The sequence below is a fragment of the Meles meles genome, chromosome 17 (genome assembly GCF_922984935.1).
Source record: "Meles meles chromosome 17, mMelMel3.1 paternal haplotype, whole genome shotgun sequence".
Taxonomy (NCBI): Eukaryota; Metazoa; Chordata; class Mammalia; order Carnivora; family Mustelidae; genus Meles; species Meles meles.
The window spans coordinates 10,056,009-10,081,525 of NC_060082.1; the positions used below are offsets into that span (position 1 = coordinate 10,056,009).

The 25,517-nt window shown below is 43.4% G+C and overlaps 1 protein-coding gene across 3 annotated transcripts in view; it reads right to left on the reverse strand.

Moving 5' to 3' along the window:
* MIA3 (MIA SH3 domain ER export factor 3) overlaps positions 1–25,517 on the reverse strand; it is a 59,461-nt gene that overhangs the window by 30,786 nt on the left and 3,158 nt on the right. For all 3 annotated transcript variants that reach the window (XM_045982717.1, XM_045982715.1, XM_045982714.1), the window contains exons 2-6: positions 25,241–25,374; positions 20,835–20,921; positions 15,478–18,241; positions 13,006–13,221; positions 10,245–10,390 (exon numbers count right to left, since the gene is read on the reverse strand). In XM_045982717.1, the coding sequence (XP_045838673.1) occupies positions 10,245–10,390; positions 13,006–13,221; positions 15,478–18,241; positions 20,835–20,921; positions 25,241–25,374 (3,347 nt within the window). The remainder of the gene's footprint in view (positions 1–10,244; positions 10,391–13,005; positions 13,222–15,477; positions 18,242–20,834; positions 20,922–25,240; positions 25,375–25,517) is intronic.

Genomic DNA, 25,517 nt, shown 5'->3' on the forward strand with positions numbered 1-25,517 from the left:
TGAACTTCCTGAGTATGTTATCTACAGTTTTCATAAATTTTAGATATTTTTAGTCATTATGTCTTTAAATATTTTTCTGAACACCTCTTCTATCCTGTCCTCCAGTGATTCCAGTTACATTTATTAGGCTGCTTGAAAGTGTCTCACAGCTCACAGGTGACCTCATCATTTTTCTTGAGTCGTTTTTCCCTATGTATTTCATTTTGGGTAGCTTTTATTGTTATGCCTTCAAGTTCACTAATCTTTTCATCTATGATGTCTAGTCTAGCATTCACCCCAACTGGGGTGGCACTGTAGTTTTCAATCTGTAAGTCTGATTTGGGTCTTTTTTTTTTTTTTTACTATCTTTCATGTCTCCACTTAACTCCTAACATCCAAAATATAGTAATAATAACTATTTTAATACCCTTGCCTAATTCTAACATCTTGGTTGGTTTTGACAGGTTGATTTTTCTCCTCTTCATGTTTATATTTTCTTGCCTCTTTGCATGCCTGGTAATCTCTGACTGGACATGATGTATTATGAACAAATGTGATGGTTGATTTTGTGTCAGCTCCTCTAGTTATGGAATAACCAAATTAAACCTTATTTTTGAGTGTGTCTGTGCAAGTGTTTCCATGTGAGATTAGCACTTGAATCGATGTCCTCAGTAAAGAAGGTTGCCCTTCCCGCTATGGGTAGGCAACATCCAATCCGTTGAGGGCCTAAACAGAACAAACTGCGAAGAAATTCACCCCTTCCTGCCTGATTCCTTGAGCTGGGACATCATTTTTCTTCCACCCTCGGTACTTCCGGTTCTCAGGCCTTCAGACCATCAGTTCCCCTTTGGACTCACCCTGAGTTACACCAATGCCTTCCTGGGTCTCCAGCTTACAGACAGCAGACTGCGGAATTTCTCAGCCTCCAATTGTATGTATGTCAATTCCTTATAGTAAACCTCTTCTACTTATCTATCTGTGTATGGGGGTCCCATACTTGTTTTGTTTCTCTAGAGAACCTTGACTAATATAACAAACATTCTTGAGCACTGTTCTGTTTGCTCAGATACTTTGATTCTTTTGGATCTTGCTTTTAAGGCTTGTTAGGCAAGACGGGCAGATTTAGTCTGAGGTGACACCCTTCTGAGTACTTTATCCAATTCTCATGGAATTATAAGGTATATTCTTGGCCTTGCGTCAGGAATTACTCCCTCTAATCACTTGGACAGTTTTCTGACACTGAGTAATTTTGTCAAACTCATATGCTGATGAATACTCAAAAGGGGACCTTTCACAGATCCCAGAGCTTGCTCTCCATGCTGCGTTCTCCCCTTAGTACTCAGCCCTATGAACTCTAGCTGCCTCGCTTTCCCTGGACTCTTGGCTCCATCTCCTCAATTCAGGGTTCTTCACGTCTATGCTACAACCAGGGAACTCTTTCAATGCAGTATGCAGCCATAACTGCAGGGCTCACAGCACTGGTTCGCTCTCTTTCAGAAATTACTCTCCTTTGTTACCTGATGTCCAGTGTCTTGAAAACAGTTTCATTTATTTTGTCTGGGTTGGTTTTTTTTGTTTGTTTGTTTTGTTTTGTTTTGTTTTTCAGTAAGGAAGGTAGATAAAACCAGAATCTTGGCTAAATGTAAAAATCATTTGCTTATTTTTAAATGAGATAATGAAATTAATTTTTAAAATTACTCACAGAGGGGGCGTCTGGGTGGCTCAGTGGGTTAAAGCCTCTGCCTTCGGCTCAGGTCATGATCCCAGGGTCCTGGGATCAAGCCCCGCATTAGGCTTTATGCTCAGGAGGGACCCTGCTTCCCCCCTCTCTGCCTGCCTCTCTGCCTACTTGTGCTCTCTGTCAAATAAATACATTAAAAAAATAAAATAAAATAAAATAAAATTACTCAGAGGAGGGTAACAACAGGTTGAATGGAACTGAGACAACACCTAGACTTCTCTGAAGTTTTAGAAATTGTTTTATAAATTGGCATTGGATCTTATAAATATGTTATATACTTATCAAACAAGGCAAAGCAAAACAAAAAATATTTAAAAGTAACCCTTAAAAAGTGCAAGCAAAAATGAAACAGTTGACCTGTGAATCAAACTGATGGCAGGAGAACAGAAAGGAATTATTTCTAAGCATGTACTAGAGGGATATACCTTAAAAACAAAAATAACTGCAAAACATCCTGAAAACATTTTCAGTAACAAATATGTTACTGAACATATAGTGTTGATATAGGTATTTTTAAAGTTGTTTGAATATTGTGCAATAAAAAATAAATGTGCTGACATCATGGAAACCTGGGATTTCCAATACCGGAGAAAGAAAATACATGTGTAAGATAGATGAGGTTAAGTAAAATCCCTCTAGCATCCTGAATTTCTTTTGGGAGTATCCATACAGCACCAAGATGACTGTTCACACACACAAAAATTATGTCTGTCTTAGCTTTGTCCTCTGAAAAGGCCTAGGAATGTTGGCCAACTCAAAAGCAATAAACAATCTAAGTACTGAGACTGTAGTATTTAAATACTATTTCCCATCAAAAGGAATCAGGGGCTCCCTGGAGAAAGGAGTTTTTCACGATCTGGGCAAGAAATGTAGATGAGCTTAGACTATCTTACCACACTAGAAAGCAAGGAAGGGATCAGTGACCACTGGGTGGTGTCAGAAAGGCCCAGAAGCCAAGGTGAAGAGGCTCCCAAACTCAGAGAAATTGAACACAGAGAAGAATAGGAATTACAGCTAATTAAAACACCCCAAATATTTTTAAATTCATGACATCATAATGATCAGGAAGAGTTAGAAGAAACACCAAAAAATCCCTTTGGCATCTTTTGATAAAGCCACTAACACAACTCATTATTCTTGGAACTATTTAAATAGAACCAAATATTTATACTGTCTGAACTATACAAACCAAATCTCAGTGTAAAGAATAGTTGATTATAAACTTCTTTTTGGGGGCGCCTGGGTGACTCAGTGGGTTAAAGCCTCTGCCTTCGGCTTAGGTCATGATCCCAGGGTCCTGGGATCGAGCCCCGCATTGGGCTCTCTGCTCAGCAGGGAGCCTGCTTCCTCCTCTCTCTCTCTGCCTGCCTCTCTGCCTAGTTGTGATTTCTCTCTGTTAAATAAATTTTAAAAAAGAATATTTAAAAATTTCTTTTTATAGAAATATCCCACCCTTTAAATGAAGCAGGAACAACATGATCAGTGTATCAGCATTTTGCCACCTATAATGTATTGACAGATTTAGTCAATGTCACCAATGACTAGTGACATCAAAAATGGAAGGAGAGGGGCGCCTGGGTGGCTCAGTAGGTTAAGCCTCTGCCTTCGGCCCAGGTCATGATCTCAGGGTCCTGGGATCGAGCCCCGCATCGGGCTCTCTGCTCAGCGGGGAGCCTGCTTCCCCTCTCTCTCTCTGCCTGCCTTTCTGGCTACTTGTGATCTCTCTCTCTCTGTGTGTCAAATAAATAAATTAATTAATTAATTTAAAAAAAAAATGGAAGGAGAGGGCTGTCTGGGTGGCTCAGTCATGATCTGACTCTTGATTTCAGCTCAGGTCGTGATCTAAAGGTCATGAGATCGAGCTCTGTGTTGTTTTCTGTGCTCAGTGCAGAATCTGCCCGAGATTCTCCCTCTCCTTCTCCTTCTGCCCTTCCCCCTGCTTCTGTGCACGCTCTTTCTCTTTTTCTCTCTTTCTAAATATATAATATCTTTAAAAAAAAATAGAGAGGCATCTAGTCATTAGACACCTCCTGCTGAAAGTACACATCTCCTACTAAGTATCCTTGCCAATCATATTGAGCCTGAATCTGACCACCGATTTCCAGTAAATATAAAAAGCCAGGGAAACATGTTCAGTTATATTGGAGGGTGTGGTTAGCAAAATACAGACCATGATAACTCCTAGAAGCCAAATGAGCCTATTTCTGCAGTGAATACATTCCAACAACAATAAACAAACAAAAGGAGAAATCTACAGAGGAAATGATATACGTGCCCTCCCACTGAAAGAACCAGAAAATCAGGTAAAGAACAGGCGGCAAGCAGCTGTGACCCCTGAGGGAAGAGAAACAAACGAGGTGAGCCTGGAGATCACTCAGCTTTCTACCGGGGGACACTCTCTAGGCCTCAGCACAGGGAGGGAGAAACCCTGTGAGGCCCCCAATCTCGCCAAGGAGGTGGAGAACAGAGTTCAGGGAGACTGAGGTATGGGAACCGGTCTGGGAAAAGTACCGGAAAGAGGAGAACTACAAAAAAAGAGTTCCAGAAATCTGCAAGGGGTTCCCTTTGATCTTCGCTGAATCTGAGGCAGCACCTGTATAAAGTAAGATGTTTAACGGAAGATCTGACGATGGGCAAAAACCACGTCTGCCAAGAAGCTGGAAGCTGATGAGTTCCCAGAGTGAACATGGGCCTGGGAGGCGAATTGTGCTCCAGCCAGTTAGAGCAACCTGACCCTGCTGAACATTCAAGGCATTCAGCAGACTCCAGAAGAATCACGCCTTAGGAGCAGGGCTATTCTAACTTTCGAGTAAAGACTACTGCGTACACATCCCTAACAAATCTTAAAAACAAGACTAGAAAGGATCAAGCTGGTCCTCAGGTAACAACAGTCTAGGCAAAGCAAACTCCAACACTTTTTAAAGGAAGCCACTAAAAAGCAGGTACTCAACAATGTAACATTCACAGCGCCTAGCATCCAGCAACAACGAATCACCAGACAAGTAAAAAAGCAGGAAAATATGCCCCATGAGGAGAAATCAATCTCTAAAAATAGACCAAGAGGTTGCAACAGAGATGACAGAATTAATTTGCTTAAAAGAACTTGAAAGAATTATTTCGAAGTATATTAAGAATTAAAAAGAAGCCATGACCATAGTGACAAAAGATAGACGATACAAAATAGAAGTAAGTGCACCTTTAAGAGCTGAAAAATAAAATATCAGAAATGAAAATTTCGGACGCCTGGGTGACTCAGTGGTTTAAGCTGCTGCCTTCGGCTCAGGTCATGATCCCAGGGTTCTGGGATCGAGCCCCGCATCGGGCTCTCTGCTCAGCAGGGAGCCTGCTTCCCTCTCACTCTCTCTCTGCCTGCCTCTCTGCCTACTTGTGATCTCTCTCTGTCAAATAAATAAATAAAATCTTTAAAAAAAAAAATGAAAATTTCACAAAAGATCAATGAATGTGAAGACACTAATGGGAATATCTAAACAGAAGCAAAGACGTAAGAGACCGAAAATCAACAAAAGAACAGGGCCTCAGCGACCTATGGAACACTATGGTGGTCTTAACATACCTGTAATTAGAGTCCAAGAAGGAAAGGCAAGAGAAGAGGGATACAAAAAAATCTGAAGAAATAATGTGAAAACTTATTAAACCATATACAGTAAGAGTGACTTTTACTAAAAGTAATCATGGTTTCATTAACCTGACTTTTTTAAAAGGTGTGTTTATTCACAGATGACATGACCATCTGTCTGCACAGAGAAGCCTATGAAATATGCAAAAAAAATCCTAGAACTAATAAATTTAATAAGGTATTAAGAGACAAGGTCAATATACAAACACCAACTATATCTCTATAAACACAAAACAACTATAAATGAGATGCAAGACAGACATGATTTACAACATCAAAAGTCACAAAAAACACAAGCATATGTAAATAATATGCATGAAACCAGTACACAGAGACTAAGGAAGTTTCTCAGCAGTGTCCCGTGGGTCTCTTACAGACCTTCTTTACATCTGTGTAGATGAACTTAATTCTTAGATTAGAAGCCTTAATTTTTGTTGATATCAATTCTTCTTAAACTCATCTATAGATTCAACACAGTAATAAAATTTCACCAAGTTTTTTATAAAAATTGCTGTTGGTTCTAAAATTTCTACGGAAATGCAAAGAAACCAAGATAGCCAAAACAATTTTGCCAAAGGACTACCAGATTCCAAGAACCACGATAAAGCTCTACTAATCAGAAAAGTGTGTTATTATCATAAATCAATGGAACAGATTTGAGTCCAGAGGGACCCACAAATATGGTCAGCTGATTTCAACTCAAGGTGCCAAGGTAATCTCAAGGGAAAAGAAATGCTACAGGAGCAACTGGATATTCATAGAAGGAAAAAACTGAAATTTGACACCATTCACAAAAATCAACTCAACACGGAGCGGAGACCTAAGCCTGAAAAGTATAACTATAAAACTGAAAGAAAACATGAGAAAATATTTGCATCTTTGGAATGGCCTATGATTCCTTGGGCAAGAAACAAAATGTACTAACCATGAAAGTAAAAGTTAACAAAATGGCATTCTATCAAAATTACAAATTTGCAGGGCACCTGGTGGCTCAGTGGGTTAAAGCCTCTGCCTTCAACTCAGGTCATGGTCCCAGAGTCCTGGGATTGAGCCCCGCATCAGGCTCTCTGCTCAGCATGAAGCCTGCTTCCCCCTCTCTCTCTGCCCGCCTCTCTGCCTACTTGTGATCTGTGTCTGTCAAATAAATAAATAAAATCTTAAAAAAGAAATTAAAAAAAAATTACAAATTTGCTCTTCAAAAACTGTCAAAAAACTGAATAGCCAGGAAATAAATCGGAAGAAATTATTCATAATATACATCTGACAAAGGAGCTGTATCCAAAATATATGAAAAACTCTTAGACCTTAGTATTTAGAAGGAAAAGAACCCAATTTAAGAAAGGGCAAGGGGCCCCTGGTAGCTCAGTTGGTTAAGTGTCTGCCTTCGGCTCAGTTGTGATCTTAAGGCCCTGGGACTAAGCCCCGAGTCAGGCTGCCTACTCACCAGGGAGTCTGTTTCCCTCTCCCTCTGCCTCCCCCCATGCTCACTCTCTCTCTCTCAAATAAATAAAAGCTTAAAAAAAAAAAAAGGCAAAAGAGGGGCACTCGACTGGCTCAGTCAAAAGAGCACACAATTCTTGATCTTGGGGTAATAAGTTCAAGTCCCACGTTGGGTATAGAAATTCCTTAAATAAATAAAATAAACTTTTTTTAAAAAGGGCAAAAGAAAATAAATACATAAATTTAAAAAAGGCAAAAGATTTGAAAAGCTATTTCATGGATGAACACACAAAATACATGGCCACATGAAAAACTGCTCAGCATCATAAATCATCAAGAAACACAACTAAAACCACAAAGATATGCCTACTGGGATGGCTACAATTTAGGACTGACAGTACCAAGTGTTAGCAAATATGGGACCAACTGGAAGGGTCATAAATTGCCAGTGGAAGAAACTGGGACACTTCTGAGAACTGTCTGGCAGCTTCTTTTAAGATAAAGCAAATTGACCATTTGGCTGGGCAGTTTTACTCCTAGGCATGACTCCCATTTTATAATTATAATTCTACAACAGGAAAACCTCATCTGTAGTGGAAAAAAGTGTTGCCAGGAGCAGGTGGTAAGGGAGATAAACTGGGGAGGTACATGAGAAACTTGTGTGAATGAAGGAAATGTTCCATGTCTTGGTTATGACTGTTTTTACATGAGTGAATACCTTTGTTAAAACTCACGGAGCTGTATTCTTAAAATGGGTACCCTTTACTGTATATAATTTATATCTGATTTTAAGTTGATTTTAAGATATATAGCAACCTACTACAACGTCTGGACCTCAAAAAGATCCTGATTTGAACAAGAACAATTTTTAAAAAGCAGGGGAGAGGGGGCGCCTGGGTGGCTCAGTGGTTTAGGCCACTGCCTTCGGCTCAGGTCATGATCTCAGGGTCCTGGGATCGAGTCCCGCATCGGGCTCTCTGCTCGGCAGGGAGCCTGCTTCCCTCTCACTCTCTCTGCCTGCTTCTCTGCCTACCTGTGATCTCTCTCTGTCAAATAAATAAATAAAATCTTTAATTAAAAAAAAAAAAAAAGCAGGGGAGAGGATTTCGAATGTGTCCAACCTTGGGTTGACACCCAAGGAATTACTGTTAAGCCAGGTAATGGGCTCATGGGCTCATTTTACAATTGTCTCTGCTTTTGTACGTTTGAAATTTTCCACAACAAAACACTTTAAAAAAGTAAAGCATAACTTCAAATGTTTCAAGGGTTACTATGTAGAAAAAGAATTCAGTTCTAGGAGTCATGTGGAAGAAAATCTGGAGTCAGTAAGAGAATGAACACGCCGAGAGCGCAATCAGTGAGTGACCTTGTAAGGTTAGGGCACTCATGCTAGGAACTGCTGACGCCCAGATCCCGTAACTACCTGCCAGGTTGCAGGAGAGGAAATTACTACAATTTGTGAAGCTAGCCAAGCTGCCCTCGAAAGTCCCTTCCTGCTCTAAGACTCCATTACCTGGGGATCCCTGAATCTGTCTCCTGGTTCAGTTGTCCGGAACAAGCCAGCACCCCCATTCCTCCCCAGTCCTACCAAATAATTATCTATACTGTTTGATACTTCACGGAAACGATTTCAAATATTTTCCATTTTCCCCCATGTTCATATATATCTGAAATGCCATTTTCTTAAAGCTTTTCAAAATCAGAATCATGCCTTGTACCTCTTAGAATCTTGTACTCCTAACACAATACTCTGTACATACTGGGCCATCAAAATGCCTTCTTGACAACACCTTTCAGGTCAATGTTGCTTTGTAATATTGTGCCCTTTTCCCTCACCATTCCCGTGTCTTCTCCCACCATCCCACAAGTGGAGACCCTGTCCTATATAACCTCTGTGTCCCCCAACCCAGACCTAGAACAGGGCTCTGAGCACAGCCACAAAGAAAATAAAGAATTCCTCCCACATCTGGAGCCTGTTAAATTTCTGAAGTGACAAGGATTCATCCTGAAGATCAAATCTGAATTTGAAGTTTGCCTTAATCACTGAAAATTTCATTATTCTAACTGCACAGGTCATATATACATTTACCTGGGTGGTTGCAAACTGCCACAGCCATAGAGAAAACTGAAAAATCTTTCCCATGCTGGTGGCCTTTCTTCTGAATTCCCCAGGTATTCAGTGTCTTTACACTGCCCTCTGACCAACCAAATGAGAAGTGCGCAGAGGGTGAGATCCTATGAAATGCCAGGCAATGCACTAGGCACTTTATCATGGAGCCATTTAATTCTTCCAACAACTGCAGTCGGCATCATCTGCACTTGGAAGAGGTATGACAGCTACACAAAGTTTAGTAATTTGCCCAAGCTTCTAAAGGATGAATCAGGGATTTGAAACAAGATCATCCTGCCTCAAAACTCATGCATTTTTATGGAACAGAAAAGAAAAAAGAAAAAAAAAAAAAAAACACCTCTTTCCTACGCAAGTCTTGAAATAACAGAACCTAATGGAAAAATATTTTCATGTGGGGGAGGATACTTTCTCTACAGGTCCAAAGACAACCTGGCCTCCAACTTCTGAAAGCTCGCTCACTCCCACAATTTACCAAGAAAAATGTCCAATTTCAACAAATACCACAAGGGGGAGCTAAGTCCTAAAAAGCTTAGATCTACTTCCAGATAGATTCAATGTCTCATCTGGATCATGACTCCTTTAAGAAAGATAAATCTGAATAGATACTCTGTCATAACTGGCTCCTTCTAAGAAACAAATCTAACCACAACCCTTTCCTGCTTAAAACCTTCCAAGGATCCCCATCCCAAACAATGTAACACTACCTGTCATGATACACAACTTCCTTTAGGGTTGGCGGGCTTTCCTCCAAAGACCACCCCTCTGACTGCTCTATCTACACTGACAAGGCTTCCTCCGCTTCCGCAAAAGGCCTTTTCTTTGTCATAGCTTCCATGTTATTTCTTCCGTCTGACTGCATGCCAGCCCCATCTCCCTCCTCCCATCCCTTTCATTTAGCAACAGCCTACATCAAACTCCCATTCTTCCTTCAACTCCCGCCAAAACATGTCTCAGCTAATTTCTGACCTCCTCTGCCCATCCTCCCACCACGATGAATCAACTTATCCGACACCTCATTCTACCACCAGGTAAATACTTTCTGCCCATCCTTATCTCCCTGGAAGACTAAGAGGTCCTGGAGGGGAAGAGCCATGTTTTATACCCAGCACTGACACAGCGCAGATCCTCTCCAAGGGCCGAACTGCGCTAAGAACCCATCAAATTATACACTTGTGGTTTGCTTCAGAGGCTAACATAAAGGATCGGCACAAATTTTCATAAAGACATTTTAAGCTCTTTACCTCCTGCTCAAGATCAACTCAAAAACTGTAATCAATCAACACTCTATCTGAAGAAACTATGTATGTTGAACTTACCGTCTTAGTTAAATAAAATATGAATGAATATATTAAAAGAATTGCATTTTCCAAAGGTGAGACACTTGCTGGCTCTTCAGCATTTGTTTCTAGTTGCTTTTTTGCATCAACAGCATCAACAGGACTGCTTTCTGTTGTAATTATCCCTAAAATTGAGGGTGAAAATTAATATTTTATTTTAGGCTTTAGAGTAAGACTTGTTTCTCTGCATTTAAAATATCTATTGAGTGCCCACGGAATATTAGTCAGTGGCTTCTCTTAAAGACTTATATGGTTTAATGGCCACCTTGCTGGCTCAGTAGGTAGAGCATGTGACTCTTGATCTCAGAGTCATGAGTTCGAACCCCATGCTAGGGATAGAGATTACTTACAATAATAAAAAAATATTTACTAAAAAAATAAAATATATATATATATATATATATATATATATATATAGCTTTTATATGTCTTATATAAAGACTTACATAACTTGTATAATTTTTCTCTTAAAGAATTATAAAAAGAAGGGGCACCTGGGTGGCTCAGTTGGTTAAGAGTCTGCCTTCAGCTCAGGTTATGATCCCAGGGTCCTGAAAACTTGAGCCCTGCATCCAGTTCCCTGCTCAGCGAGGAGTCTGCTTCTCCCTCTCCCTCTGCTCCTCCCCCCTGCTCGTACTCTCTCACTCTCAAATAAACTAAAAATAAATAAAAATTATAAAGAGAACAAAATTCAGAATGCCCATTAGAGCCATCATACCCTTCCGCTATGAAATGAACGCACCTCCAACACACCAAACACCAAACCCCACACCAAACGCCTCCATCATGTCCCTCCCTGGCAAGGCAACTGCTCTCTGAGCAGTAGTTAGTCATGGGAACTGAGAAAGGCAGAATTATTTTGTTTTTCGCACAAAGACACAGTTGCATTTAACAAACGTCTAGTGCTGGTGAAGCACTGTGTTAGAGACGTCAGGCAAACCGAGTGTCAGTGTGCAGACCTGCAGGTGGGATGGTCCGATGCTCAGCCCGGCAACTGGCACCTGGCATGCACTCAGTGGCTGCTGACCGAACAGACGAATGACAGTTCCACAAAAGAGAATATGGCAAATGCCCAGAGACCCTAATGGGAACTGCTGACAGCCTGGGGGGAATCTGCCTAACAGGTAGGATTCCAGCATTGCCTGAAAGGGTTTCACCCACGGAGGTGCTGGGGAGGGGATTTCAGTTTGAATTACTTGAGTCTGGGACACGTCTTAGGAAACCACTAGAAGTTCAAGCGGCAATCAGTGATGGGTGGGGCAGGGGCCTCCTGCGTCTCCTCCAACCAGGAGATTCCATCCACTACTGATCTGGGAACCTGACCTCTGAAGTGTTCTGCGTCAGGCGAGCATCTCCACGTCGGAGACGCAAGAAGGGATAATTGCGCAGATGAGCCTGTAAAGGCAGTGGGTGTTATTTTGTGACAGACCTTAAAGGACAGGACAAAAAAATCTGTTTTTAATCCTGCAAGCAGAACTTTTCCTAGCCCTGACAGGTTTTTGAGCGAGAGAATAACAAGACTTCATGGTACATGACTCCTTTTCAGTAAGTAGAATCCTTCTGACTGAAAGGAGTTTAGAACCAGAGGATGACGCATGAGTGTTCCCCCTGGAACACGGGAGACGTCTGATACATCATTTCTTCTCGAATTTGCCTTATTCCTCCGCATGCTGGCTTCTCCAGTACTCTGAAGAGAGGGGGAGGGTCCAGCCAGGGCTACCAGGTCTTACAGTATCACAGGGAAATGCCACAGCCACGGTTAGAGACCACAGCCTCTAAGAACACAAACATGGTAATGAAATCACGCCACAACAGCGGACACGCCAAACCGCACGATCAGCTCTTCTTCATTAGAAACCTAGTGACACCGTTACCAGGGCTGGAGTATTGTTTTAAACATTTTCCTCAATTCAAGGGAAATGAGCTGCTCTCGACTGACTGACTGCTGTGCTCTGTGATGCAGTTGTATGGACCGGCCACTTGGGACACTGCCAAGCCCTGCACGGTTCCCTATGGAGAGATCCAGGCGTAAATGTCCCCTTCGCTGTTTTTAAAAAGGTTCTTGCCACGTCTAGGTAGCAAATGAACAAAAGAGCTAAGCCACTGGGGGCAAGGGGGGATGGGGGGTGGAGGGGACTAAGAAGTGGGGAGAAAACACGGAATTTGTGAGTTTCAGCACAGTGGTTCTCAAACTTTCAAGGGATCAGAATTTCCTGGAGGGCCTGTGAAACACAGCTTGCTGGTCTCCTCCCCCAGAGTTTCTGATGCCTCTGGTCTGGCTGAAAACTGTTTATATTCTACTGTGTTAGAACATAAGGCTTTTTAGAATAATATTTTAGATTAAAATTATGCACATAAGTAATGACAGCCAAACACTGGTTTTTGGTTACAGTCTCTGGCCTTTTTCGTGCTGCTGATCTCACCCGCCTTTACTCCTGCTTTTCTTTCCCTTCTGGGGTTTCTTCTTTCTTAAACTCACTCATTGAGCCTCTTTTATTCTCCCTTCTGATTTCCTACCTTTAAGAACAAATGTCCAGGGGTGCCTGGCTGGCTCAGTTGGTAGAGCATTTGACTCCTGATCTTGAGGTCACGAGTTTAAGCCCCACACTGGGTGCAGAGATTACTTAAATAAATAAATAAATATAAAAAGGGGGGGGGAGAAAGAACAAATAAAAAAGAGCGTAGAAGCTCTTCTTTATGACATACCTCTACTTCATAGAGAAAAATCTGCAAGCTTTACCTGGGTCTACGTCTTTCTCAGTATTTGGCTCCCGTGACACGTCTGGGCCACCCTTGTCACCAGTCACAGGTTGATCCAACTGGCTGGGCTCTTTGAGAATCTGTACTTTAAGGTCCTCTGCATTATCTTGTGGGAAATTGTCTTCTGGGTTATCCTGTGGGAAATTCTCTTCTGGGTTATCTTGCGGGAAATTGTCTTCTGGGTGTGGCTGACTCCCTACAGGGAAGAAGAATGCATTGGGCTGGCAAAGTCTGCTGGCACTCCCCACTCTGCCTTTCCCACCGGGCAGCTCTGCCTCACCTCCACCCCGCCACGCTCCATACTGCCCCTCCACATCCTGGTACCCCAGGGAGCACAAATGAGCAGGGAAGTAAGAGTTTCAGCTGCTTTTGTCTCACTTCACAGACGGCTAAAATTTATAAGGCAACCCTTCTTCCAAGTATTTTATAAACAAACACATTTATGGTAGGGTCTTCAATAACCTAACTTTCCTTGACAAATCAACACATTGTCACACAGATAAAGGTAAAGAAGAGAATCCAGTCAAGTGCAGAAACATGAAACGTCTAGTCTACGCAGGAAGACCATGAACTCTTTCATGCACGAGCATGCTTATTTCCCAGAGCTAGCACAGAGAAGCCCATTACATACAAAAGCAGTCTGAAGTACCTCTCAAATATTTCCAGAGTATGTCTAATCGTCAAAGAGAGGGAACCCACTTCTTCCCCCAAGAGGCTCAGGCCATGGCCCAATGCAACCCACAGCAAAGATGAATTACTTTAAAGCCTCATAGTTTAGCCTGAAAATTCATTAGAGTGCTTGCATTCTAATGCAAAACAGATCTGCTTTGATTGCACACAAAAATGTTCCCCTCCCCAAATTCTCCAGAAAAATTGGTCCTCTGGGAAGACACTTTTATTCTTGTGACTTTATGTCCCCCTGGTACTCCATCATACGTCTCAGTTCAAATACCTCAGTCTGAAACGCACGGGGACACAGAAGAGGGCACGGAACGAGGAATCAAGTTATATCAGGATACTGGCTCAAGGTCTATTCAATCGCTATTTACAAAAAGGCTTCTATGTGTCAAGTGCCGCATCAGAGAGCTCTGCGTCCCTGGTTCAGTCACCGATTAATCTGAATGCAAGACTCCTAGGGCCCAGCAGAATTTAACTGACCTAAGTGACTGCTCCAAAGAGGCAAGAAAGAACATGAAACCCATGAAAGATGAAAACAGGGAGGGGGGCAGGGGGGGGGAAACTAGATGAAGAAACTCAGGCAAGGCATCAATTTCAACGTTATTCCTGGGGCGCCTGGGCGGCTCAGTCGGTCAAGCATGTGACTCTTGGTTTTAGCTCAGGTCATGACACTAGGGTTATGAAATCAACCCCCCACATCAGGCTCGGAGCTCAGCGTGGAGTCTGCTTGAGATTCTCTCCCTTTATTCCTCCCCCTGCTCCCTCTCTCTCTCTAAAACAAATAAAACCTGTTTAAAAATAAATAAAAAATAAACATTATGCCAACTAATCCTTGGTCAGAGAGCAGTGAGTTTGTGCTTAAGAAACTGTGTTCTAGGGGCGCCTGGGTGGCTCAGTGGGTTAAACCACTGCCTTCGGCTCAGGTCATGATCCCAGGGTCCTGGGATCGAGCCCCGCGTCGGGCTCTCTGTTCAGCGGGGAGGCTGCTTCCCTTCCTCTCTCTCTGCCTGCTTCTCTGCCTACTTGTGATCTCTGTCTGTCAAATGAATAAATAAAATCTTTAAAAAAAAAAAAAAAAAGAAACTGTGTTCCAAAGAGCCCTTTCTGAGGCACAGGGATGAAAGGCACAGCATAGGGAATCCAGTCCGTGGTGCTGTAATAGTGCCGTAGGGACACAGATGGGAGCTACACTTGCAGTGAGCACAGCCAACTGCATAGACCTACACAGTCATTATGTTGCACACCTTGAAACTAATGTAACACTGTGTGTCAACCAGACTTCAATTAAAAAAAGAATTTACTTGGGGTGCCTGGCTGGCTCAAACAATAGAACACGCAACACCTAACCTTAGCGTCATGAGTTCAAGCCTCATGTTGGGTGTAGAGCTTACTTAAAAAAAAAAATTTTTTTTTTACTAAGTTAAAAAAAGAGTTCCCTTCCATAATTTTATATGCTGTATTTTGTTAACAGGTTTACTTGGTGCATCATTTTCTTATCTATAGCTTTCTCGTTCTCCGCCTGTCAAGTCTCCTTTCGAAAATGCCACCAGTCCCAACTGTCCAAAGGGGAAAACAGTGAGAAATCCTTACCCACGCTCTGGCCTGGAAGAAGGCAAGAAGGGACCCGCGGACATCACAGGGCTGTTGTCCCTTACCTTGAGGCACACTGTAAACTGGTCAGAGCTTCAGAAATAAGGCAGCAAGCCCTCCAGCAGCCACGTACCACCCCCCATTCTCAAGCGCGCCCCCACGAGGCCACAGACGGGCACTTTACCTTCCACGGAGCCGCCCCAGCCTTCGGGCGGGCGCGGGGCCGTGGTCAGCGGTTCCTTCTCCACCGCCGAGTGTCTGTACCTGACGAAATAGATCAGGTCTTGAATATCGTCCAGCACCGCTGCCTCCTCAAATACGTCATTGTCCTTCATTCCCAGATCTCTGCTCTCAGTCACACGGGCATCCAGCATTTTCTCTGCTGTGCTCAGAATGTGGGACTCGGAGGCTCGGAAGACCTTATCCAGGACTTTTTCCACGTTATAGGGCAGGCTCTCCTGCTGCGCGGACTTCAGCCTTAACGCCATTTCGTGGAACATGGCTTCCAGCTCACGAACATCAAAGTACTTCTGGAACCTCTGTAGAGACTGCTGGTCTTTAAAGAAGCTGCCGATGATAGGCAGGTCCTCCACATCGTCGCTGCGAGCCGGGGGGTGTGTACCCGGTGCCCAGGGTGGCTGGTCACCTTCGTGCTCCTCGGCGCTGGTCCCCTGGCTGTCTGTGTCCACAAACCCCTCAAAGTCCTCCTGGTCCTCCTCCGAGAGCTCTTCTACCCCCGGCTTCCGTGCGGATTCGTCAGCACGGTCTTCCTTAAAATCATCACTATCTTGATTCTGAAACATTTCACCCAACTCCAGAGTCTGATTTTTCTTGTCAGGAGAGTCCCTGCCTTCAGAGGCCCTCTGTGCTTTCGGAGCTCCAGGAAGGCTTTCTGTTTCCACCGCCCTGGCCCCTGGGTCTGCCCTATTGCCCAGAGTTTCACTTTGTCTTTCAATTTCCAAAATATTACCAGTTTCTTCTTTGCTTCCTTCCGTTTCTGTGTCAGGATTAATGGCGCCTACCACAGCCCCTGGGGGGGCCCGCAGATTAACCTCTAACCGCCCGCCCTGGATCTCAGGGCTTTTTTCTTTAGACTGTTTTGCACTTAGAGCATTTTCATCCTCCAGGAGCTCTTCGGGGCTGTCATCGTCCTCTGCCTCTGGTCTCTCAGTATGGACACCGGGTCCCTGCGGGCTCTCTGTCTGGCCTGTTGCCTCGACTTCCCGAGAGCCCGCCACGGGCTTGTGAGGAGCAACCTCTTCACCAGAGGAGCCCTCCTGGGCCTTGTCCCCCGAGAGCCTCCTCTCCTCACCCCTCTGCTTGTGTATGGCCGCCTCTTCCCTTCCTTGTGGCCGGGAAAGATTTCTTCGCCCAAGGGGACCCTCCTCTTCTGGTTCTCTTGGCAACCCGACCTCACCCAGAGGGGAGGGTCTGGGCTGGTCCTGAGTTTGAGGAAGCTGCTCCTCTTTAAATTCCTCACTTGGACGTCCCGCTGACAGCGTGTGCGGCTGTGGTCCCCCTGCTAGAACAGGTGCTTCGTCCACACTGTCTCTGGACGCGTTACGCTGGTGACCTCCCAACGGCGGTGCAATACCCAGAGACGCCTGCTCAGGCTTTTCCTCGTTCACTTGAGTCTCGGAAGCTTCAGGTTTTGGTTCACGTTCTGAGCCCCCTCCCAAAATCGGCTCTCCAGGCTTTTCTTCACGGAGCATTCCTTTTGAAATGTGAACAGCTGCTCCTTTTAGGTCATTTTCTTTGTTGTCAAAGGCTGATGCCAACACTTCTCTACCCCTTCCAGCAGCTGGCAAAGAGCCAGGGTTGCTGCTCTGAGGAGAACTGTGAGAAGTCATGCCTTCCTGCTTCTGCCCCTCCAGCCCCTCCTCAGCCTGCGCCAGGCCCCTCTTGGATGCCTCAACGTCCCTCCCTTTCTCTGTAATGCGAATTTCTGGGTCTTTGTCATTATTTGTTTTAGGGACATCCATGGTCAAAAGACTATCTTCTGCTTTTTTAGGGTCAATAGAATCCGTGGCTGATGGTGATTTCCCCAATTCGCTCCCTGGGACGAACGCATCATCACCTTCCTCTGAGTCAGAACTCCCTAAATCCACACCTGTTTGTCCGTCACCTTCCGTGAAGGGGAGGATGATATCCTCCCAGGTTGTTACTACATTTTCCTCATAGTTTTTGATGCCAGGGGGCTGAGCGGCCTCCGCCTTGTCCTCTTCCTCTGAACTCTGCTCTCTGTCCGCTGAATAGTTCTCAACTGCAGGTGTCGCTGGAGGTTTCACATCTTCTTCACCATGTGTGAAGGTCAGTAACAGCAGCTCATCAAAGTTCTCTTCGTTCTCCTCTTCCTCCTTGGCCACGGTGTAATACTCAGTGTCCAATTCCTCCTCAAAATCATCTTCTAAGGAAGTGACGAGTCTGGTCGTCTCGTCATCAGATACGAGTGCATCGGCCGTGGAGCCAAATTTGGTTTTTAAGTCCAGAGTCATTTCTTTTTTCAAAAGTTTATAAGCATCCATCTTCTCCTGTTCACTCGAGACCTGAGAACCATTGCTGGTTTTGTTGTTTTCACTTTCTGGCACTTTTAGTTTATCCTGTAGCATTTCCTCAAAAGGTTCAAATGACATTGGGTCTCCCTGAGTGGGACCTGCTTGACTGTTTACATGGGGGTGGTTCTTCTGAGCCCCAGATCTTTCCTTGAGTTCCTTAGTGTTTTCTGAGAAGACGCTCTCACTCTCCTCTGAGTTAACTTCTTCTGGTTCTGGTTCAATGTCACTTTCCTCAGATGCTTCAGGAGGCGTGTCCTCACGCTGAGGTTTTTCTATACCTTTCTCAGGATCTCCAGTTGCAGAACTGTACAATTCCAAATATCCTAAAAGTTCTTCTGTGTTATAGTTATCAAAATCATCTCTTCCCCCATCAAAACAAACAAAATCTGTCTCCTACAAGAGGAAAAAAAAAGTTAGCATGTTACTAAGTATCATAAGAGCAAACTCTTACCCATGCTAGCAACGGAGGGACTCTCACATTGGCTCTGGAAGGGCGTCTGTGCCCACCTTGGGCAACAACTCTTCTTGGGTAGGGAAGGGATACAGAAGTTGAATCCACTTTTCCCTGGTTCCCTGCCTCCATGCAGAAGGACTCCTTCCTAAGTACTACTCCTGACCGCCCTTCCCTGTCTCATCCCCCAGAGGAAACATGATTCATGTGGCTGGTGTGTTTGCTTTGCACCATCCCTATCTTCTGTTTGGGACCCGCTGGAGGGAACACATATCCTCCTCCCTGTCCCCCCCCCCCGACACCACCCCACTCACTGTCAGTTTTACAGGGACAGTCTCCTGGGGGTGGCCCCCCGTTAGGCAGCTCTGTCTGTGGCCGGGCAGTCTGTCTTATTCTTGACTACAAAGTTCGAAAGCCCACTATTTCTGCAACCTGAGCCATGTTCACTGAAAGGCTTTATCAATAAATAATAGTGACAGTTTGGTCTCCATGCGCCTGATTCCTGGGTCTCTCAATTTGAGCACAAGTGGAGAAAAAACAGGGTGATATTTGTCGGGTTTCCCCCAACTCCCAACTTCTAGGCCTGATGTTCTGGAAATTCGTCTCATAACAGTTTGTGCAGAAGAAGCTGAAAGACCACCCAGCTTCCCGATCACTGTGCCCTCTGGGCTATACTTCTGTTTACCCCGCTAGAGACAGGCAGAATCTCCTTGCTGTCAGGATCTAAGTCTACACAGATTTTTTTGGCTCATATTTTCTTTATATGGAAAAGACTGATCAGCGTAGGAGTATCTTATGAAAACACAGAGGCATGGGAACTAAACATATAAAGGCACAAAGAAGGGTGTCCAGGGGGCTCCCCACTTAATTCCTATCTCAAATATACCATGAAAACAAGATTCAGGAAGGAGTATACTCTAACTCTAACTCAGGGTTCTAGGTATCAATTAAGATCTGCTCTCAGAACTATCTATAAATCTATATTCTTCCTTTCTTCCAATAATAAGCAAATGGATATAAAACAGGCCTTAGAGGGAAAGTTAGAAAGCCAACAAAGATAATTCTCTTCTCCTAACTAAACTTTCACAAAAGTCTGAGGAGCCCCTAACCAGTGCAGTAGGGATGGATGGTTTCTTCTTTTCATCACTTGTGTTTCCAAGCTATTTTCTTTTTTTTTTTTTTAAGATTTTATTTATTTATTTGACAGACAGAGATCACAAGTAGTCAGAGAGGCAGGCAGAAAGGAAGGGAAGCAGGCTCCCCACTGAGCAGCGGGACTCCATCCCAGGACCCTGGGATCATGACCTGAGCCGAAGGCAGAGGCTTAACCCACTGAGCCACCCAGGCGAGGGAAGCGTGCAGTGGGAGGTACAGTAAGAAGGCAGGCTCCCAAACTAGCGAGGTCACCGGGGCCGATGCACTGCTGTCTCACACCTCGATCCTGGGGTGGGGTGTTTTTATTAGGAATGAGGCCAGACACGTAATGGGCTGATTCTATGACCCTTGAGATTATCGAGAAACGTGAAGGACAGCACCGGCTCTAGGACACCACATATTCTGTCCGTCTCATCGAAGAATGGCTTGAGGCCAGGAGCACACATGTTCTGCAGCCCTGCAAAGAACTGCTCAAGGATTCTTGAATGAAAGTGAGTGTCAATTACTATAAATTTTAACACTCCAGAAAATAGTTAGCAGGACTGAGGATCCTCACCAGCACAGAGCCACAGGTCAGTGCACTCAGTGAATTCTGTGCAGGGTACGCAGTCAGTACAGTGCAGATCTGAGACCCGACTTCCTCCAAGTCTCTCAAATTCCCTGTTCCAAACCTATAGCATAACTACACCCCCAAAATCACTAAAGACTCAGTAATAAGAAAACCAACGTAAATTGGCATTTGTGGCCTAGTACATAATGTAGGGTTCAATTTTCCCTGATCTCTTTATACTTAAAATGTCTAAGAGCTATTTGATGAGTGGCTTCCTAATTGAGATACCTTCTCCTTTTGCTTCTAAAAAGATTTACCTCTTGGGGTGTCTGGGTGGCTCAGTCGGTTAAACCTCCGACTCTTGATTTTGGCTCAAGTCATGATCTCAGGGTCATGAACTCGAGCCCTGTGTTGGGCTCCACGCTCAGCGTGAAGTCTGCTTCAATTTCTCTCCTTCTCCCTCTGCCCCTCCCCCTGCTCACACTTGCTTGCTCTCTAAAATAAATAAATACATTTTTTTAAAAATGAAAGTAACTAAATAAGAAGATACTAAATTCTTAATTTTTTCTCATATAAAGCAGTGAAGAAAAACCCTATATGTATGAGTACACATATTAGACAATTACCAAATAATGAGAGTCTCCTATAAATTCTTTTCAGACTCTTCCTTCTTTGTTTTCTATTTTTAAAGATAATCTGATACACACATGTGAACTTGGTTTTTTTTCCTGGCCAAAACACAAAGACTTTCAAAAATCATTAACTGACTGTCACTGATGAATTTCAAAGGCAACTTATAATTGAGAACCAAAAAAAAGCCCATAACTTACATCTGCTGGAACCTGTAGCTCCTCCTTTGTATATTCATAGACTACTTGGATTAAATCCCTTGGAAAATATCCAAAAATACGCCCCACCTATATGAAAGAATGGGCAAAAGAAAAACACCAATCAAAATTCTGTGTGAGAATTACAAGGGACAGACTTCTTAGCAGTGAGAGGAAATACACAGATAGGTAGGGAGGTATAACCAGAAGAGACAGATAGCTGCCCTTAAAATTACACAAATTATTCCAATGAAAATTAAGTACAGAATATCTTAAAGCCAACTTTTCTAAAACCACTGAAGTTTCCCTTCAACATGCAACTTAATTCTATTTTTTTTTAAGATTTTATTTATTCATTTGACAGAGAGCGAGACAGCAAGTGAGGGAACACAAGCAGGGAGAGGGAGAAGCAGGCTCCCCGCTGAGCAGGGAGCAGGATTCGGAACTCCATCCCAGGACCCTGGGATCATGACCTGAGCCAAAGGCAGATGCTTAACAACTGAGCTACCCAGGCGCTCCCAACATGCAACTTAATTCTAAACACAGAGCGCATAAAGTTAGATTTCTCAAGTAGATAAAAGAGAAAGTTATTGTATATTTTGTTACTATGCAAATCAGGGGCACCTGGCTGGCTCAGTCAGAAGAGCGAGTGACTCTTGATCTTGGGGTTGTGAGTTTGAGCTCCATGTTGGGTATAGAGATTACTTAAAAATAAAATCTTTAAAAAAAAAAACAAAAACAAATGAAAGCTGGCTAGAAACACAATTGCAAATAACCTCTAGCAATAATTTACCAGCACATGTCACAGCTTTGGCTCATCAACTGGTACTTCGAAGCCTTTCTTAAACCCATAAACAACGATGAAAATTAAATAAAAAGAATATAAAATTCCTAAAATATGTGATCAATATAATAAAAGGCAAATATTTATTGATAGAATGGGCTATAGCAGCTTTTTCAAAAACTAGAGAAAATAAAATTCATACTAATGTATACATAAAGCTGTAGTTTCATGCAAAGTAAACCTTTAGAGAAAATAACACCATTTACCTACAGCACTAATGGCTAAAATACATAAAGTGTGTCTTCTTGAGACGCATACACTGTCTTCTACTGGCTGCATCTGAAATGGAAAGCAGATCTCTTCCAAGGAGGCTGACCCAACGCACCAAAGAAGAAAAAGGCTATCTTATCACCAACTCCTAAAATATCCTCATTAGGAGTGCTGCTGTTATACCTGGCAAATATGTGAAAGCCAGTCTCTGTACTAGAATACGGTTCTGAAGATTAGATAAGACAGAGCAATTAGAAACTACTACAGTGGCAGCTAAAATCTAAAACTCTAAAAAACCAAAAAGGACTCCAACACAAAAACTAAAAAACAGAAACAAGAATGATTTTGAAAGCTAAGGGAAGAGAATTTTTAATTTCTTAAAGTATAAGTTTCATAAAATAAGAGGAGAGACTGAGGGAAAATATACTTTTTTTCCTTTTCAGGAAAATTTTATTAGGAGAAAATATGGGGGGGGGCACCTGGGTGGCTCAGTCAGTTAAGTGGCTGCCTTCAGTTCAGGTCATGATCTCAGGGTCCTGGAATCGAGTTCCCAAATTGAGCTCTCTGCTCAGTGGGGAGTCTCCTCCCTCGGCCAGCTGCTCCTTCTGCTTGTACTCTCTCTCTTTCTCTCTGTGTCAAATAAATAAATAAAATCTAAAAAAAAAAAAAAGAACGAAAGAAAGAAAAAGAAAATCTGGAAAAGGGATAGAAATCAGAAATACATGGATAAAGGAAATACATTTGTCTTTCTGTAATCTCTGTCCATTGACACCACAGGTCATATAAAACTCCCTATTTTGGTGGTGTCTGGCTGGCTCAGTCGGTAGAGCGTGTAACTCTTGATCTGAGGGTTGTGGATTCAAGTCACAAGTTGGGTATAGAGATTCTTAAAAATAATAAAATCTTAAGGAAAAAAAAGCCATATTTTTATACTCGGGGGGTGGGTATTGTGTCTTAGGATCTGACAAAAAGAGGTTCAGAATCCTGGACCCTCAGGACTGGAAGTCAGCTTTATTTCTCATTTTGTTTCCATATATCATCCCTGCCAAGGAACTGATGATTTGACTGGGGAGAACTAGACCATTTGTTCAAGAGAATAAATTCTGCATAAGCTACTATCAGGACACATGTAAATTCAGTGCCACTGCCCTGAAAGGGAATATTCAAAAGGAAGGTGGGTAAGACATGTGCCCTTCCCTTACAGGTTTATGACTTTATAGGAGCAAAGACGGTACACAACCCAATGGCAATACAAAGCAGTAAAAGGGATGCCACGTGAGCTGTGCAAAGAAGGTGCCACCGAGTGATCATCAAACAGCACAGAGCCCTCTGGCTGGGTGCTCAGGGCAGTGCTTCCCAAAGAAGGCAGCAGGAGCGGTGACCGTGGCCACAAGAAAATGCAAGTCGAGCTCAGGTACCAAATGCTCCAACTTAACCACCTCACTGTACAAAAAACATGCAGCCTAGGTACACAGAAAAAACATTCCAAGAGTGAAGACTATCAAGAAATCTCATGTGGTTGACTTGAAGGAGACAGAACATATCTCCTTTGTATCTAGGGATTCGATCAGGATTCTGCCCAAATGACAAGGGCTGAACCTGACCCATTAGTTGGTCTTTCAAGAGTCCTCCCTAGGAACCTGGAACACCAACAAAATTAATCTGTTTTTCCTTGTGTAGGTTTCTCAAGCCTTATTTTCTGTGGTGAGGTATTTTATTGAGAGGAAAAGTTTTGACAGTGGGGACTGGGTATTCCTAAAAGTTTAAACAATGCTAAGGACATCAAGAACTCTTACAACTTTCAGTAAATAAACAGTCCACACATCACACTTTTTAGAGAGGAAAGGAAAAGAACTCATCAGCCTCTCAATTAGGTCCCTCCTAGGGAATCTCCTCATTAAAAACATCAAAAGCATGAGTATTATTTACAACAGTCAATGGTGTGCCTGGGTGGCTCAGTCGGTTGAACATCCGATCTTGATTTTGGCTGAGGAAGATCTTTGGCTGAGGTCATGATCTCTGGGTCATGGGACTGAGCCCCGGGGCATGGGATCAAGTGCCCCATAAGGCTCCATGCTCAGCAGAGTCTGCTTGTCCCTTTCCCTCCCCCTCCGCCCTGCCCCTACAAGTACACTCTCTCGTTATCTAAATAAGTAAATAAAATCTTACAGTAGCCAAAAGGTGGAAGCAACCCAAGTGTCCACCAATTGATGAGTGGATAAAGATGTGGTACACACACACACACACACACACACACACACACACCACACAGCGGACTATTACTCAGCCATAAAAAAGAACCAAATCTTGCCATGTGCACCCACATGCATGGACCTAGAGGGTATAATGCTAAGAAAAATAAGTCGGTTGGAGAAAGATAAATGCCATATGATCTCACTCGTATGTGAAATTTAAGAAACAAAACAAAGGGAAAAGGAGACAAAACCAGACACTTGAATACAGAGACCAAACTGGTGGATGCCACAGGGGAGGTGGGTGGAGGAAGAAGTGAAACAGGCGAAGGGGATTAAGAGTCCAGTTATGGTGATGAGCACTGAGGAACACACAGAATTGTGGAGTTCCTCAACTGTACACCTGAAACTAACAGAACACTCTAAGTTAATTATACTTGAAAAAAAAATTTTTTTTTACAAAAATCAGAGTGTGATGGAGTCATTGGTTTCCATGTCTGCCCTCAGGGCCCCCTAAAACCCCTGGGGAGACAGCAGGTGGGGGAACAGGTGTCCAGGAACAGGTGTCTGAAGAACAGGAAAAGGACGACCCAGAAGTTGCAAACAAAACAAGGAAACAAAACACACACAACGAAACAGACATCTTGATTTTTTAACAGACTCGTAACAGTACGTATGGTTAGGTAACCGGTCCCAGAGCTGCCAATCTTTCACAAATATTAATAACTTAGAAAAAAATACACATACAGTGAACTTCAAATGTGAACACGTGAAAGAAACACTGTTCTGCACAAGGTTTGCAGGATTAAGTCTAATGCTTCATGCACCCTTCTGTCCTGAATCGACGAAGGTCAGAATTTTCAGGTTTCGCCACTACAACCTTTCCTATGGATGCAGCATTCAGAGTCAATACGGCCTGGGACTTATTGCCGAGAAGCAGCAACCAGAAGCAGTTCGGTTCTGTTAAAGGATAAGAGCAGAGCCCCTTCCCGGGGCCAGGTCTGATGCCTGCCGGGGACACACAGCCACCTTCTGCTTTCCCAGTCTAGCAGAGAGGACCAGTGAACTCCATCAAAGACCCCAGGAAAAGAGTTATTTCCTTCTACAGTGCTAAACAAGCCAATAAAAAGTAAGAAGATAAAGTGTGTCAAATTTGTACTTACACTTCCGGCCCAAACTTCAGGTGGTCTCCCTGCCAGTTTATAGTACACATACACTGGGTCCCCTTTTTTAAAACTCACGAAACGACAATCCGGACCTGTAAAATCTTCTAGAGCCTCCCCCCGGTACATTAACACTGTATGCACAGACAGGGGGAAAAAAAAAGAGAAGAACAGGCATCAGGATTCAACTTTCACAGTCCGTTCTGATTTATCAGGCAATAGGAGGGTGTCCTCTATTCAGTAAACGACAGCCAAGTTTCTCCCACACTCTCTGGAA